This window comes from Mobula birostris, chromosome 6 (genome assembly GCF_030028105.1).
Source record: "Mobula birostris isolate sMobBir1 chromosome 6, sMobBir1.hap1, whole genome shotgun sequence".
In the NCBI taxonomy this organism is placed as follows: domain Eukaryota; kingdom Metazoa; phylum Chordata; class Chondrichthyes; order Myliobatiformes; family Myliobatidae; genus Mobula; species Mobula birostris.
The window spans coordinates 84,158,892-84,177,513 of NC_092375.1; the positions used below are offsets into that span (position 1 = coordinate 84,158,892).

The 18,622-nt window shown below is 45.0% G+C and overlaps 1 protein-coding gene across 1 annotated transcript in view; it reads right to left on the reverse strand.

Annotated features, from left to right (window-relative positions):
- The window catches only part of LOC140198699 (protein FAM124A-like), a 65,792-nt gene that overhangs the window by 21,030 nt on the left and 26,140 nt on the right, over window positions 1-18,622 (reverse strand). Inside the window, exon 2 of the mRNA XM_072259716.1 lies at window positions 9,706-9,745. Coding sequence (XP_072115817.1) covers window positions 9,706-9,745 — 40 coding nt within the window. The remainder of the gene's footprint in view (window positions 1-9,705; window positions 9,746-18,622) is intronic.

The following is an 18,622-nucleotide window of genomic DNA, read 5'->3' on the forward strand; positions in this document are numbered from 1 at the left end:
TTTTCAAGTAGACACAATGATGCCTCAGGTAATCTGCTGGCCTAGAGATAATTTCTTAATAAGAAGTTATTTGTGAGATGTTCTTTGGTTGGATATAACATGCAAGTTTATGACTGTTGGGGTCTGTATTTGCTGTACGTGACTTAAGATAGTTGTTGGTTGAGAACAAAGAACCATAAGTTACTGGTTGTCACTTGCTGGGAAGATGGATGATTGCTGGAAGATTTAATGGACGCTGGCCTGGAGCAGAGCCAATAAAAAGGTGTTAAAGGTCAGATACATGACCTACAGCCATAGACACAGGAATGCAATATTTTAATTGGTTAGAAATGAGTAGAAGAGCAGAGGTTTCCACATACAAAGCAGCGATGATTCAGTAGGAGGTCCAACATCGTGGGTGTGAGGTGCCCATAGACATGGAGATTTGAAATGGGACCACAAGGAACATGTGGCCAGCAGCAAATACTCCTTTTTAGCTGATATATTTTTGTTCTTTGACTGTTCATGGAAGGTCAGGGAAACTTAATAGGTGTGCACACAGGTATTTGGTTGTGTAAGTTCACATGTCCTTATCAGTATTTACAGGTTCTCTCTGTGCCTCCCTGGTCATTATTACAAGGGGTGGTTCTTTAGCTATCTAAATAATTCTGTCCATTAGTCACTGAAATAAATAATATTTGTAATAACAATGAATTCAAATTGCTGCTGAGTTAAATTACCTCTAACCTAGACAAGGGAAGAATAGATCGGATGACATGATCATTTTTCTATCCACCCTCAATACAGGACAAGTCGCTTGATTCAAGGCAGATCCCTGGGCCAGGTAGGGGTAATGCTTAGCAGTCACCACTGGGAGAGTGTCACTGAAACATTAGGAAAAGGAGTTGGCGGTTCAACACCTTAAATTCTCTTCACTGAATCACAAAAGATACAGCAAAGGAGAACCTTTTTGTCTATAATCCTGTAAGATTTCCATCCTCCGTATTCTACCCGACTCCTTGAAATTATTCTCAGAAACAGCTCCACTATTTTTTAGGATGAGATAAGCGAGGCCAGTTATTCCAAGTGAATATAATTACTTTTCATCTTCCCACCGAAATCTGTGATCTCTACTTGTAACCAATGGGAAGAGCTTTTCCTCAACTTCCTCATGAAATCCACTCAGCCTCCTGAAAGTTTTAAAAATCAGCCAACTAATGTTACTAACTGAATGATCTAACTTCATCAAACACTCAAGACACCCAGTCTCTGTAATGTTCTGCTAAATCTGTTTGAATGCCTTTTCATTTTTCCTTCTATTAGTTTGAGAATTCCCCATTATAATTCAGTCAGTGTTTGTAGCATCTTTATTTTTATATTTGTATTTCAACATCCTGTTTTTTTTTTGTTTAATTTAGATTTTTCAAAATGTTATCCCTGTTGCTGGCTTTTCCACGGTAGTGCTGCAGTTAGCATGACACTATTACAGCTCAGAGCGTCGGAGTTCGGAGTTCAATACCAACGTCATCAGTAAGGAGTTTGTATGTCCTCTCCGTGCTTGGGTTTTCCCCAGAGGCTCTGGCTTCCTCCTAAAATCCAAAGGTTAGGAGGTTAGTTGGTCATTGCAAATTGTTCCGTGGTTAGTCCATGGTTAAATCGGGGATTTCTTGGTGACACAGCTTGAATGGCCAGAAAGGCCTATTCTACATTGTACCTCAATAAAAAAACAAGGTTTCTAAAGTTTTTCCATAACTCTGCATTGAATCACAATGTTTTCATTTCAGATTCCTGCATCAGCAGTTTAATTTGTTTTCCACCACTGCTGCTGTCCATGGCAGGGAATCAGTGGTTAAACTACACTGGGTGGCTTACAATGGTTCCCAGACTGACAGCAGGCTACTGAGATCATCAAACAAGCCAGCAACTAATTCTCAAGACAGAGTAGAATACCTACTGCTCCACCATCTCCAGGCTGCCAGATCCAGCAGGTTGCTTGATGCTCCAGGTTCCTGCACCTGCAGTCTGTGTCTGCATCATCTCTGTTTCCCAAACTGTTTGCCCACACCAGTTCAGCAGAAGTTAGAACACATCCTCCGACTCCATTTTGGGAAAATCACATGCTGCTTCCTAGCCACCAGCTCCTCCCTCCACCAAGGACTGAAATTGAACCAACCAAACTGTATTTCCATGTCGTAGCCAGACAGGGATTTCAGACCATACTCTAGGGCTATCTTTACTGTTTCTTTATCCAGTGCTGACATGCCTCAACTCAGCTGCAGCCAAAACCCCAATCATGGTCTTGGCTTCCTGTGAACTTGACAATCCAATTCCCCACACTACTGGTGATGTTTCTTATCTGTGTGGTGTTTGCCATTCTGAGGACATCCAAAACGTGGCTACCCATGTCCCAAGGTAAATTCCAGCCACCCATTTTCTTAAGCAATTCTTGAGGTCAAAAATAACTTGATTCTGGTGCAGTCCATGGGACCAGAGGTGACCCATGTGCCCAGTGGCAGGCTCCAGTAAATAGGATAGGTGGAGATTAACGACCTGGATGTGGAGGTAGAAGGGTGGGTTGGCAAGTTTGCAGATGACACCAAGGTTGATGGTGTTGGGGATAGTGTAGAGGATTGTCGACGATTGCAGAGAGACATTGATAGGATGCAGAAGTGGACTGAGAAGTGGCAGATGGAGTTCAACCTGGAGAAGTGTGAGGTGGTACACTTTGGAAGGGCAAACTCCAAGGCAGAGTACAAAATAAATGGCAGGATACTTGGTAGTGTGGAGGAGCAGAGGGATCTGGGGGCACATGTCCACAGATCCCTGAAAGTTGCCTCACAGGTAGATAGGGTAGTTAAGAAAGTTTATGGACTGTTAGCTTTCATAAATCGAGGGATAGAGTTTAAGAGTCGCAATGTAATGATGCAGCTCTATAAAACTCTGGTTAGGCCACACTGTGTCCAGTTCTGGTTAATTCACTATAGGAAAGATGTGGAAGCATTGGAAAGGGTACAGTGGAGATTTACCAGGATGCTGCCTGGTTTCTATGCATTATGATCAGAGATTAAGGGAGCTGGGGCTTTACTCTTTGGAGAGAAGGAGCATGAGAGGAGACATGATAGAGGCATACAAGATATTAAGAGGAATAGATAGAGTGGACAGCCAGCGCCTCTTCCCCAGGGCACCACTGCTCAATACAAGAGGACATGGCTTTAAGGTAAGGGGTGGGAAGTTCAAGGGGGATATTAGAGGAAGGTTTTTTACTCAGAGAGTGGTTGGTGCGTGGAATGCACTGCCTGAGTCAGTGGTGGAGGCAGATACACTAGTGAGATTTAACAGTCTACTAGACAGGAATATAGAGGAACTTAAGGTGGGGGTTATATGGGAGGCAGGGTTTAAGGGTCGGCACAACATTGTGGGCCGAAGGGCCTGTACTGGTCTATGTTCTATGAGATTGGGGGAGTAGTAGGTGGTCCCTTCTGCTGTGTCCCAGTCTCAGTGTTCATATGCTTCTCCACCAGTTTGAGCAACAACTGTTTCCCATGGAGCCTTCAGCAGATCCATTTCCTCCTCTTTTCTGGAAACATTTCACTATGACTGAGTTCACTGCAGAAAGTCCACTTTGGGAGTCTTGTCTCAGGGACGTCAGTAATGCAGGGTGCTCTCTTAGAAATTGTTGAGTACACTGACCTCCATGCTGGACATGCTGGCCTGGAAGGACCAATATTGATCCACCTATCATTGATCTGCAGGACTTTGTACCAATAACCACTCCTGCACTTTGAGGCTCCTACTTTAAGTTGTTCACGGTCTCCAGAGCATACACAACGGTAGGGATTACTGATACCTGAACTTTGAGGTTTAAAACCTTTTCCTCAAACTATTCTGGGAACTGCAGTAGATTTTGCAAAAGTCTGTCAAATCTGTCCTTGATTGCAAAGAGTTCAAGGAAAATGATCCACTTCCTCCAGCATCCTGTTGTACTCCTTGATCACCAGGGAACAGGGTAATGCACTACGGACAGATTGGAGGACTTGGTCTTCCATACAAGTAGTGCAAGGCCATTCACTCATTTTCTTCAGATGAATGAATCATCAATGGTTTGAAAATCATCCTTTGAATGTATGCACGAGTTATGTCTGCCACAACTCAATTAATGAGGTTAGAGAGGAAGCAGCGAGTGAATGGTTTCCCACTCATCCTGCAGATTAGTTCCACTTAAAAAGGAAATCCATTGGGGTGGGGTAGAGAAGCATTATGGTGAGTCACACTAGTGCCATGATACAGCCTTGCTCGACCTCAGATGGTACTGAGATGTCCAGGGAACCTATTGGTGTGGGTTGGGGCTTCCTTGCCATTATGTAGAAGGAATCTTTGGGAATGATTGATTATAATCCTATTTTGTTGATGGATTCAATAGCTTTTGGGATGTCAAAGGGGACCATGTACAATAGTTGATGCTGCTCCCCCCCCCCCCCAATTGTCATTGCTGTGTAGTTCATTCAATTTGAATGGTTAGATTAGATAGAAACCACAGAAACCATAGAAAAACTACAGCACAGAATCAGGCCTTATGGCCCTTATTGGCTGTGCCGAACCATTTTCTGCCTAGTCCCACTGACCTGCACACAGACCATATCCCTCCATACACTTCCCATCCATGTATCTGTCCAATTTATTCTTAAATGTTAAAAAAGAACTCGCATTTACCACCTCGTCTGGCAGCTCATTCCATACTCCCACCACTCTGTGTGAAGAAGCCCCCTCTAATGTTCCCTTTAAACTTTTCCCCCCTCACCCTTAACCCATGTCCTCTGTTTTTTTTCTCCCCTTGCCTCAGTGGAAAAAGCCTGCTTGCATTCACTCTATCTATACCCATCATAATTTTATATACCTCTATCAAATCTCCCCTCATTCTTCTACGCTCCAGGGATTAAAGTCCTAACCTATTCAACCTTTCTCTGTAACTGAGTTTCTCAAGTCCCGGCAACATTCTTGTAAACCTTCTCTGTACTCTTTCAACCTTATTTATATCCTTCCTGTAATTTGCTGACCAAAACTGAACACAATACTCCAGATTCGGCCTCACCAATGCCTTATACAACCTCATCATAACATTCCAGCTCTTATACTCAATACTTTGATTAATAAAGACCAATGTACCAAAAGCTCTCTTTATGACCCTATCTACCTGTGATGCCACTTTTAGGGAATTTTGTATCTGTATTCCCAGATCCCTCTGTTCTACTGCACTCCTCAGTGCCTTACCATTTACCCTATATCTTCTACGTCGGTTTGTCCTTCCAACGTGCAATACCTCACACTTGTCAGTATTAAACTCCATCTGCCATTTTTCAGCCCATTTTTCCAGCTGGTCCAAGTCCCTCTGAAGGCTCTGAAAACCTTCCTCACTGTCTACTACATCCAATCTTTGTATCATCAGCAAATTTGCTGATCCAATTTACCACATTATCATCCAGATCATTGATATAGGTGACAAATAACAATGGACCCAGCACTGATCCGTGGCACACCACTAGTCACAGGCCTCCACTCAGAGAAGCAATTCTGTACCACCACTCTCTGGCTTCTTCCATCGAGCCAATGTCTAATCCAATTTACCACCTCTCCATGTATACCTAGCGACTGAATTTTCCTAACTAACCTCCCATGCGGAACCTTGTCAAAGGCCTTACTGAAGTCCATGTAGACAATATCCACTGCCTTTTCTTCATCCACTTTCCTGGTAACCTCGTTGAAAAACTCCAATAGATTGGTCAAACATGACCTACCACGCACAAAGCCATGTTGACTCTCCCTAATAAGTCCCTGTCTATCCAAATGCTTGTAGATTCTGTCTCTTAGTACTCCCTCCAATAACTTACTTACTACCGACGTTAAACTTACCGGCCTAAAATTTCCTGGGTTACTTTTCGATCCTTTTTTAAACAAGGGGACAACATGAGCCACTCTCCAATCCTACGGCACCTCACCTGTAGACAGCGACATTTTAAATATTTCTGCCAGGGCCCCTGCAATTTCAACACTAGTCTCCTTCAAGGTCCGAGGGAATACCCTGTCAGGTCCCGGGGATTTATCCACTTTAATTTTCCTGAAGACAGCAAGCACCTCCTCCTTTTCAATCTGTACATTTTCCATAACCTCACTGCTTGTTTCCCTTAACTCCATAGACTTCATGCCAGTTTCCTTAGTAAATACAGACGCAAAAAACCTATTTAAGATCTCCCCCATTTCCTTTGGTTCCGCACATAGCCGACCACTCTGATCTTCAAGAGGACCAATTTTATCCCTTACAATCCTTTTGCTCTTAATATACCTGTAAAAGCTCTTTGGATTATCCTTCACTTTGACTGCCAAGGCAACCTCATGTCTTCTTTTAGCCCTCCTGATTTCTTTCTTAAGTATTTTCTTGCACTTCTTATACTCCTCAAGCACCTTATTTACTCCCTGTTTCCTATACATGTCATACAACTCCCTCTCCTTCTTTATCAGAGTTGCAATATCCCTTGAGAACCAAGGTTCCTTATTCCTATTCACTTTGCCTTTAACCCTGACAGGAACATACAAACTCTGCACTCTCAAAATTTCTCCTTTGAAGGCTTCCCACCTACCGATCACACCTTTGCTGGAGAACAACCTGTCCCAATCCATGTTTTTTAGATCCTTTCTCATTTCTTCAAATTTGGCCTTCTTCCAGTTCAGAACCTCAATCCTAAGACCAGATCTATCCTTGTCCATGATCAAGTTGAAACTAATGGTGTTATGATCACTGGAACCAAAGTGCTCCCCTACACAGACTTCCGTCACTTGTCCTAACTCGTTTCCTAACAGGAGATCCAATATTGCATCCTCTCTAGTTGATCCCTCTATATATTGACTTAGAAAACCTTCCTGAACACATTTTACAAACTCTAAACCGTCTAGACCCCTAACAGTATGGGAGTCCCAATCAATATATGGAAAATTAAAATCCCCTACCACCACAACTTTATGTTTCCTGCAGTTGCCTGCTTTCTCTCTGCAGATTTGCTGTTCCAATTCTCGTTGACTATTGGGTGGTCTGTAATACAATCCCACTAATGTGGCCATACCTTTCCTGTTTCTCAGCTCCACCCATAAGGACTCAGTAGACAAGCCCTCTAATCTGTCCTGCCTGAGCACTGCTGTAATATTTTCCCTAACAAGCAATGCTACTCCCCCACCTTTCATTCCTCTGCCTCGATCGCATCTGAAACATCGGAACCCTGGAATATTAAGCTGCCAGTCCTGCCCCTCCTGTAGCCAAGTTTCACTAATTGCTATAACGTCATAATTCCACGTGTCAATCCACGCCCTCAACTCACCCGCCTTCCCCGCAATACTCCTAGCATTGAAATATATACACCTCAGAAGATTTTTATCACCACTCACAACCTTTCTATTAGTGGATTTGCTTGAATTTTTAACATCATTTATTTTCACCCCAGCCACACTGTCAGCTCTGGCACTCTGGTTCCCATCCCTCTGCAAATCTAGTTTAAAGCCTCCCCAATAGCACTAACAAACCTCCCTGAAAGGATATTGGTCCCCCTGTAGTTCAAGTGTAACCCGTCTCTCTTGTACAGGTCCCACCTGCCCCAGAAGCGGTCCCAATTATCCTGAAATCTGAAACCCTGCCCCCTACACCAGTTCCTCAGCCACTTGTTCATCCTCCAGAGCATCCTATTCCTACCCTCACTGGCATGTAGCACAGGTAGCAATCCTGAGATTACCACCCTCGAGGTCCTGCTTTTCAACTTCCTACCAAGCTCTCTATACTCATTCTCCAGGACCTCCTCACTCTTCCTTGCTATGTCATTGGTACCGATGTGCACCACGACATCTGGCTGATCACCCTCCCACTTCAGAATGTCATGCAAGTGATCAGAGACATCCTTGACCCTGGCAATGCAATTAATTTATCGTCACAATACCAGAATGCAATGAAGCATGAAGCTCAGAGCAAACTGTATACTTAGTAAAAACACAACAATAATTAATTGAGTGCAAACAGCAGAATTGTGTAAAGATTGTATAGCAATCTGAAGATGTGCAAAAAAACCTAAACTGATAATTGTTGAATAAGCGAGAGGGACAGAGAGTCCATTAATGTGCAGCAACAGGCAAGAAGTTGTTCTCAAGTCTGCACATCTAGGTTTTCAAGCTCCTGGATCTGCTGCTAGAAAGCAGGAGAGAAAAGAGAATGGCCAGGGTAACAGGCAAACTCTCCTTCCTGGAGCAGCTCACTGAAGATGGATTGGATAGAGGAAGTGATGAAATAACACAAGCTTTGCTGCCTATCCTAATCTAAATCAAATCATATTCACCATTTACCTCTCTGGTGGGACCCGAAATATCCCATTCATCCATCATCCCTATTGTCCTGCTCTTCCCCATTTCTGTATTCTCCCCCATCCTTTGCTATCTGGCCCCATAAAAGTTCAGGTTACAGTACTTACTTGCAACACCACTGGCTGCCTTGCCACATGCTGCCAAGGTGACAAGATCTGGAATTAGTTCCCCAAGACTCACTTTAAGATGCTCCTTAAACATCACCCTTCAGTGTTAGAGCAGCATTGAATTACAAGTTCAGAAACAAACTCAAAGGTCAGAGACAAATTCAAATCCAACAATTGTGGCAGGTGAATTTAAACTGAATAAACTGCTTAACTCTGGTGCGAGAAGACAATGCCAGTAATGGCAACACTGAAAAAGGACAAGACTTGTAAATGCCCATCTGATGCACCACCAACCTCTCCTCAAGGAAGAAAACCTACTCCACAGGACTTCAGCCTCACAAAAACAATGTGGTTGATAACCATCTCTGACATCGTCTGGTAAAGCACTCAGTTCATGGCAGAATTAGGATGGACAATGGATTACCAGTTATTCTCAGGTGCCACAACTATACCGATAACAAAAAAAGGCTCTCATCATCTACCTTATAACTACTATATACTGTTATTGCATGCGCGATTATTCACTGACACTTCCGCAGAACTCTGAAACTTTTTCCAAGTTCAAGACGTATATAGGTACACATTATGGTTACTGTTCATACTTCGTTGAAACACCTTAGAACATTTCTTTCTGTGTTCAAGAAATTGTAGATGCTTGAGACCTTTGCCCCTCGCTGATTTATTATACTGAGACAGCTGTGCCTCTCATTCTCATGTGAAATTTAATTCCAAGTTCATTGTGGACCATGTCGTTTCTCACATCACCTTTGAAACTCCGTTTCAGACCGTTACTTGCTCCTGCGGTGACTCTGGCGGGAGAGATCATTGCAGTTCCTTCTCCCTATCCAACTTGTTGCAGCCTTTCCCGGGCTGGAGAATCGATTTTGAGAGAGATTGAGAAAAAAATACTCTCAAGGAGAGCTAGGAAGCCCACAGACTTGTCACTATAGCCTTCTTGTTAACGGGGAATCTCTCTCCAATTGAAGTTTATACTCCGCACATTCCCAAGCGACTGATTATTTAAAGGCATACCCGTTATTAGGGCTGAAAATGTCTCTTCAACTCACACAGACTCAATTCACACATGTATGCAACTTTACATACATTGATAGCATGCAAAACAAACGCACAATGTTTCTCATATACATACAGACATAAACACTCACACTTCATAGAGACGTGCACAATTCTCCCGGACAGACAGACTGAGAAAGACAGACCGACCTACCCTCCGATTTCTGTTCCCCAGTCCCCCTCTCCATCGCCCACTCAAGCCTCGCCGGCTCTCCGCTCGCTTCCTCTCAGCTAACGGGCAATGCTGCCGGTCTGGATTCCGTCTCCTCCGGGCGGAACATGGGCGTGGATTAACCTGGCGGGTGGGGAACAGACTCACGACAAGAGTGTTGTTCAAGCAGATGACCCATGACACAAGGGCCGAGGAGGAGGGATCTGGAGCAACGCCCTCATCATTTGATCCTTTCACTAACTGGAAATGACTGGAGCTACCACTACTGAACTGTCTGAGCAAGTTTCCCTTCCCGTGATCCGCAACTGAGTAGGGAGGGTACGGAGGGATTTGGAGGAGGGGGTAGGTGCTAATCAAAGAAGTAAGCTTTGAGGTCGTCCCTGAACCTGGGCTGATTTCACTCCGAATAGGACGATAGGCAGCCAGCAAAGGGTTAAGCTCTATTTTAAAGGGACGCACCCTGCTCCTCCTAGCTCACTGTGTTTTGTTCACGGCCCTTGGCCACTCTAGTTTTACCATCACCCACACACTGTGACCTGGGCGAGGATGTTTAGGACCCAAGTGCTGGAGTATCCGAGACTAGAATCGAGACTGAGACGAGAACAGGGTTCTTGACTACATTTTACGAGAACTTGATGAGACCGAAATACGAGAGTCAATCGCAGACTGAATTAGAGTTGAACTGACGACTAAAACCCCAAGTCTGATTTCAGAAGCTCTTCGAATATCCAATTCTTGGCGCTAAAACATGGTCGCCAATTGGTGGAGCGGGCCAAAATCTTTAAGGGGACCGCGGCAGCTAGCCACACCCCGGAGAATCGGAGTGTCTAAACCCCAGAGCCTTGCTCAGGCGGGTGCGTACTGTAACACACACATCTTCCACTGACAGGGGACTCTATAGTTAGGCGGGCAGAAAAGCGATTCTGTGGACGCAGGAAAGAAACACGGATGGTAGTTTGCCTCCCAGGTGCCAGGATCAGGGACGTTTCTGATCGCGTCCACGATATCTTGAAGTGGGAAGGTGAACAGCCAGAGGTCGTGGTACATATTGGTGCCAACGATATGGGTAGGCAAAGGGAGGAGGTCCTGAAAACAGACTACAGGGAGTTAGGAAGGAAGTTGAGAAGCAGGACCTCAAAGGTAGTAATCTCGGGATTACAGCCTGTGCCAAGCGACTATGAGGTGGAGGATGAATGCGTGGCTGAGGGATTGGAGCAGTGGGCAGGGATTCAGATTTCTGGATCATTGGGACCTCTTTAGGGGCAGGCGTGACCTGTACAAAAAGGATGGGTTGCACTTGAATCTGAAGGGGACCAATATCCTGACGGGGAGGTTTGCTAAGGCTATTTGGGAGAGCTTAAACTAGAATTGCTGGGGGTGGGAACCGAACTGAAGAGACGGAGGAAGAGGCAGTTGGCTCACAAATAGAGAAAGCTTGGAGACAGTGTGTGAGGGAGGATAGACAGGTGATAGAAAAGGGACGTGCTCAGACGGACGGTTTGAGATGTGTCTATTTTAATGCAAGGAATATTATGAACGAAGCGTGTGAGCTTAGAGTGTGGATCAGTACTTGGAGCTATGATGTTGTGGCCATCACAGAGACTTGACACTACGCCGGATAATTTTGAAAACGCCGGTTTCGAATAAAAACGACAGGCGTACACACCAAGCGTTTTTCAAAATATCTCTGTCTACATTAACACGGATATTTGGGCGAATCTCCTCTACTGGGCACGCGCAGGACACACAGAAAACAAGTGAATAGGAAACGGTATCCTTCGTGCGCCTTTCTCCAGTTACAGAGTAGAAAAACTTCAAAGGAATTGCTCTTGGCTCTCGCGCAGGAGGACTTAAAACTAAAACAGCAAATACTGGAGCGTATGGAGGCAACCGATAGGGAGTTCACGGACAGTCTGACCCGCTGACGACGAACATTGAAAAACTAACTCTGTTGCATTAATAAAGCTCTTGTTAAATGTATAAAACATGTCTGCATCAGTGTTATCTTGTATTTCCATACAATGTTACATTAAACACGAGGAATTCTGCAGATGCTGGAAATTCAAGCAACACACATCAAAGTTGCTGGTGAACGCAGCAGGCCAGGCAGCATCTCTAGGAAGAGGTGCAGTCGACGTTTCAGGCTGAGACCCTTCGTCAGGACTAACTGAAGGAAGAGTGAGTAAGAGATTTGAAAGTGGGGGGGGGGGGAGGGGGAGATCTGAAATGATAGGAGAAGACAGGAGGGGGAGGGATGGAGCCAAGAGCTGGACAGTTGGTTGGCAAAAAGGATATGAGAGGATCATGGGACAGGAGGCCCAGGGAGAAGGAAAAGGGGGAGGGAGAAAAACCCAGAGGATGGGCAAGAGGTATAGTCAGAGGGACAGAGGGAGAAAAAGGAGAGAGGGATAAAGAATGTGTGTATATAAATAAATAACGGATGGGGTACGAGGGGGAGGTGGGGCATTAGCGGAAGTTAGAGAAGTCAATGTTCATGCCATCAGGTTGGCTAATGTTACTTTAGGCTGTTACACATCTATTGTCAGAGAAGTACATGCACAAATAGGTAAACCAACTTAATACAAACAAGGACAGAAATGAGGGCAAAGTGAGTATACTTATTTATTCAGTAAGCTATGGGTCAAAGTATTTGGTGAGTATGTTTCTAACTCTTCTGGCTTCAGTCTCGTTGCCGTCTGTTCTGAAATTGTTAGGTTATGTGGGGGATTGCGTTCAAGAAAACAAGGAAATGCCGCGCTGCGGCCATCGGTTCTTGACAGAGTTTTCAAATAGTCAAAAAATCTCACTTTACAATTTAACTCTCACGCTGTTCACACTGACTGCACTTTATAACAACTGTACAGCAGTGCTTGCGCAGTACCAAGCAGAAGCAGAAACAGCATTGTTGTTGTGGTGTTGTCATGACAGCGTTTTTAAATCTCTCCGTTTACCCCGTACACACCACAACGGATATTAGGCGTTTTCAGATTTATTCACTCTGGAGACCGTTTCTGAAAATCTCCGTTTTCGGGGGATGAAAACGCCGCTTTATTGTGGACGGAGGGTCAAAACGAACAGAAAAAGCTTCGTTTTCAAAATTATCCGGCGTAGTGTGGAGTGCCAGGCTATAGATGTTTTAGAAGGGACAGGGAGGGAGGCAAAAGAGGTGGGGGCGTGGCACTGCTGATCAGAGATAGTGTCATGGCTGCAGAAAAGGAGGAAGTCATGGAGGGATTGTCTATTGAGTCTCTGTGGGTGGAAGTTAGAAGCAGGAAGGGGTCAACAACTCTACTGGGTGTTTTCTATAGACCACCCAATAGTAACAGGGAGATCGAGGAGCAGATAGGGAGACAAATTCTGGAACGGTGCAGTAATAATAGGGTTGTCCTGATGGGGGAATTTTAATTTCTCCAATATTAATTGGCATCTCCCTAAAGTGAGAGGTTTAGATGGGATGGAGTTTGTTAGGTGTGTTTAGGAAGGTTTCTTGACACAATATGTAGATAAGCCTACAAGTGGAGAGGCTGTACTTGATCTGGTATTGGGAAATGAACTTGGTCAGTGGGAGAGCATTTTGAAGATAGTGATCATAGTGATCATAATTCTATCTCCTTTACTATAACATTGGAAAGGGATAGGGACAGACTGTCATAAGATGGTGGCTAGTAACGGACCCAAGTGCAAGACACAGGCACTGAAGTACTAGGGGCAGGACTAGGATACAGGGCGAGGGCAAGGACATGGACAAGGGAGCTAGGAGCCCGGGCTTGGACTCTGGGTCTTGCCTCTGGCACGGACCCCAGAACAAGGCAAGGACGAGTCTTGGCAGGAGGCAGGAGGCTGGAGTCTTCAGGCTTGAGGCTCGAGGCTAGAGACTTGAGGCGAGGCTTGGCAGGAGGCAGGAGACTGGAGACTTCAGGCTTGAGGCTAGAGACTAGAGGCAAGGCTTGGCAGGAGGCAGGAGGCTTGGCAGGAGGCAGGAGGCTTGGCAGGAGGCAGGAGGCTTGGCAGGAGGCTGGAGACTTGAGGCCAGACTTGGCAGGAGGCAGGAGGCTAGAGATTTCTCCTGGGCAGGGCGCAGATCACCACCTGATGGAGGCAAGGGACAGGAAGGGACAGAACCACCCGCAGGTAATGGCAAGACGGCCTGGCTTACCCGATGGAGGCAAGGGTTAGGAAGGGACAGAACCAACCGTAGGTAACGGCAATACGGCCTGGCTTACCTGACGGAGGCAAGGGTTAGGAAGGGACAGAACCAACCGTAGGTAACGGCAATACGGCCTGGCTTACCCAACGGAGGCAAGGGACAAGGAGGGAGAGAACCAACCGTAGGTAACGGCAATACGACCTGACTTACCCAATGGAGGCTAGGACAGGAAGGGACATAATCAACCGCAGAGTAATGGCGAGACAGCCTGACTTACCTGGTGGAGGCAAGTGACAGGAATGGAGCTAGGTACGGGGTGGCTCCAGGACAAGACTGAAGGCAAGACGAGGTGAGAATTACCAGCAAGACCAGGCAAGGCTTCAAGCAATGCAAGGCGAAACGAGAACTTCAGGTGAGGCGAGAGTTGCCGGCAAGACAAGGCAAGGCTTCAGGCCAGGAAACAGAAGACAGAGGAAGGGATACAAGGAGTAAGGATAAGAACAATCCAGCAGCCACACCCTGGTCTCTGAAGGTATTTGTGCAGCCGGCCCCAATGAGCATCAGCTGACTCAATTAGTGTTCAACAAGAACAGAAACAGGGTAGACAGGAAAACCTGAACCGTGAATATGGACTTCACGGACCGGACCATGACACAGACAAGTTAGGAAAGCGTTTAACGGGAGTAACAGGAAATAAGAAGCTATCAGGCAGGAACTTGGAAGCATAAATTAGGAACAGATATTCTCAGAGAAATGTATGGCAGAAATATGGCAAATGTTCAGGAGATCCTTGCATGGCATTCTGCATAGGTACATTCCAATGAGACAGGGAAAGGATAGTAGGGTACAGGAACCGTGGTGTACAAAGGCAGTTGAAAATCTGGTCAAAAAGAAAAGCTTATGAAAGGTTCATAAAACTAGGTAATGATAGAAATCTAGAAAATTATAAGGCTAGCAGGAAGGAGCTTAAGAATGAAATTAGGAGAGCCAGAAGGGGCCATGAGAAGGCCTTGGTGAGCAGGATTAAGGAAAACCCCAAGGCATTCTAAAAGTATGTGAAGAGCAAGAGGATAAGACATGAGAGAATAAGACCAATCAAGTGTGACAGTGGAAAAGTGTGTATGGAACCGGAGGAGATAGCAGATGTACTTAATGAATACTTTGCTTCAGTATTCACTACGGAAAAGGACCTTGGCGATTGTAGGGATGACTTACATCGGACTGAAAAGCTTGAGCATATAGACATAAGAGGATGTGCTAGAGCTTTTGGAAAGTATCAAGTTGGATAAGTCTCCAGGACTGGACGGGGTGTACCCAGGCTACTGTGGGAGGCGAGGGGGGAGATTGCTGAGCCTCTGGCAATGATCATTGCATCATTGATGGGGATGGGAGAAGCTCCGGAGGATGGGAGAGTTGCAGATGTTGTTCCCTTATTCAAGAAGTGGGGTAGAGATAGCCCAGGAAATCATAGACCAGTGGGTCCTACTTCAGTGGTTGGTAAGTTGATGGAGAAGATCATGAGAGGCAGGATTTATGAACATTTGGAGAGGCATAATATGGTTAGGAATAGTCAGCACGGCTTTGTCAAAGACAGGTCGTGCCTTATGAGCCTGATTGAATTTTCTGAGGATGTGACTAAACACATTGATGAAGGTAGAGCAGTAGATGTAGTGTATATGGATTTCAGCAAGGCATTTGATAAAGTACCCCCATGCAAAGCTTATTGACAAAGTAAGGAGGCATGGGATCCAGAACTGGCTTGCACACAGAAGGCAAAGGGTGGTTGTAGATGGGTCATACTCTGCATGGAGGTTGGTGACCAGTGGTGTGCCTTAGGTTTCTGTTCTGGGACCCCTTCTCCTCGTGATTTTTATAAATGACCTGGATGTGGAAGTGGAGGGATGGGTGAGTAAGTTTACTGATGACACAAAGGTTGGGGGTGTTGTGGATAGTGTGGAGGGCTGTCAGAGGTTACCGTGGCATATTGATAGGATGCAAAACTGGACTGAGAAGTGGCAGATGGAGTTCAACCCAGATAAATGTGAAGCGGTTCATTTTGGTAAGTCAAATATGATTGCAGAATATAGTATTAATGGTTAGACTCTTGGCAGTGTGGAGGATTAGAGGAATCTTGGGGTCCAAGTCCATAGGACACTCAAAGCTGCTGCGCAGGTTGACTCTGTGATTAAGAAGGCATATAGTGCATTGGCCATCAACCGTGGGCTTGAGTTCAAGAGCTGAGAGGTAATGTTACAACTGTATAGGACCCTGGTCAGACCCCAGTTGGAGTACTGTGCTCAGTTCTGGTCGCCTAACTACAGGAAGGATGTGGAAACTATAGAAAGGGTGCAGAGGAGACTTACAAGGATGTTGCCTGGATTGGGGAGCATGCCTTATGAAAACAGGTTGAGTGAACTCGGCCTTTTCTCCTTGGAGCGATGGAGGATGAGAGGTGACCTGATAGAGGTGTATAAGATGATGAGAGGCATTGATCATGTGGATAGTCAGAGGCTTTTTCCCGGGGTTGAAATGACTAACATGAGAGGACGCAGTTTTAAGGTGCTTGGAGGTAGGTACAGAGGAGATGTCGGGGTAATTTTTTATGCAGATGGTGGTGAGTGCGAGGAATGGGCTGCTGGCGATGGTGGTGGAGGTGGATACAATAGGCTCTTTTAAGAGGCTCCTGAATAGCTACATGGAGCTTAGAAAAATAGATGTCTATGGGTAACCCAAAGTAATTTCTAAAGTAAGTACATGTTCGGCACAGCATTGTGGGCTGAAGGGCCTGTATTGTGCTGTAGGTTTTCTATGTTTCTATGTGTCTATGTTTCAAACTCAATGTCTAATCCAATTTACTACCTCATCTTGAATGACTAGCAACTGAACCGTCTTGACCAACCTTGCATGCGAGACCTTGTCAACTGCTTTGCTAAAGTCCATGTAGACAGCATCCACGGCCTTGCCTTTGTCAACTTTCCTAGTAACTTCCTCAAAAAACTCTGTTAGATAGGTTAGGCATGATCTACCACATATGAAGCCATGTTGACTACCCTAAATGAGTTCATGTCTATCCAAATACTCTTATATCTGGTCACTTAGAATACCTTCTAGCAACTTTCCCTCTACAGATGTCAGGCTCACTGGTCTATAATTTCCTGGTTTATTTTTAGAGCTTTTTTTTTAAGCAGCAGAATAACATAGGCTATCCTCTAATCCTCTGGCACCTCACCTGTCACTAAGGATGTTTAAATATCTCTGTTTGGGCCCTGGCAAGTTTTGCACTTGACTCCCGCAGGACCTGAGGATTTACCCATCCTAATTTGCCTGGAAGACAGCAAACACCTCCTCCTCTGCAAAGTGGAAAGAGTCCATGAAGTTGATGCTGTTTTCCCTTAATTCTATAGACTCTGTGTCTGTTTCCTGAGTAAATACAAATTCAAAACAATGCATTTAAGATCTCCCCATCTCTTTTGGCTTCATGCATGGATTAACATTTTGATTTTCCAGGGACCAATTTTGTCTCTTGCAGTCTTTTCACTCTTAACATATCTGTAGAATCCCTTAGGATTCTTCTTCACTTTGTCTGCTAAGGTGACCTCATGCCTTCTTTTAGCCCTCCTGATTTCTTTCTTAAGTGTTCTCTTGCATTTCTTATACTGTACTCCATTAGCATCCAATTTGTTCCTACCTACCTAAAGCTGCAATGCACCTTTTCTTTATTTCTTAACCAGGGCCTCAATATCTCCTGAAAGCTAAGGTTTGCTACACCTGTCATCTTTACCTTTTATTCTGACAGACACATTCAAGCTTCGCATTCTCAAGATCTCACTTTTGAAGGCCTCCTACTAACCAAGTACACCTATTCCAGAAAACAGTCTGTCCCAATCCATAACTGCCAGATTCTTTCTGATACCATCAAAATTGGCCTTTCTCCAACTTAGAATGGCAACCTAGAACCAGACCTATGTTTTTGCATATTTACTTTGAAATTAATGGCATTGTGGTCACTGGATGCAAAAAGTGTTCACCTACACAAACTTCTGTCATCTGCCCTGTCTCATTCCTTAATAACAGATGAAGTATTACACTCTCTCTCATTGGAATTTCTATGCACTGATTAAGAAGACCTTCCTAAACACAGTTGACAAACTCTACCCCATCTAATCATTTTACAGTATGGAAATCCCAGTCAATACGTGGAAAGTTAAAATCACTTACTATAACATCCTAAACACGAGGAAATCTGCAGATGCTGGAATTTCAAGCAACACACATAAAAGTTGCTGGTGAACACAGCAGGCCAGGCAGCATCTCTAGGAAGAGGTACAGTCGACGTTTCGGGCCGAGACCCTTCATCCTGACGACAGCAAACCATTATCATTAATCCATTATCTGTCCTGGCATTCTGGTTCCCATCACCCTGCAATTCTAATTTAACCTCCCACCCCCCGTGCAGCACTAGTAGACCTTTCCACTAGGATATTAGTCCCCTTCCAGTTAATGGCAAACTGTCTCTTCTGTACAGGTCTCACCTTCCCTGGAAGACAGCCCAATGATCCAAAAATCTGATGCCCTCCCTCTGGCACCAACTCCCTAGCCAGGTGTTAAACAGTGTAATCTTCCCATGTCTGGCCTCACTAGCATGTGGCACGGGTAGCAACTCTGAGATCACAACCCTGGAGATCCTGCCCTTTAACGTAGCACCTAACTCCCTGAACTCACTTTGCAGAACCTCATCATTCTTGCTACCCA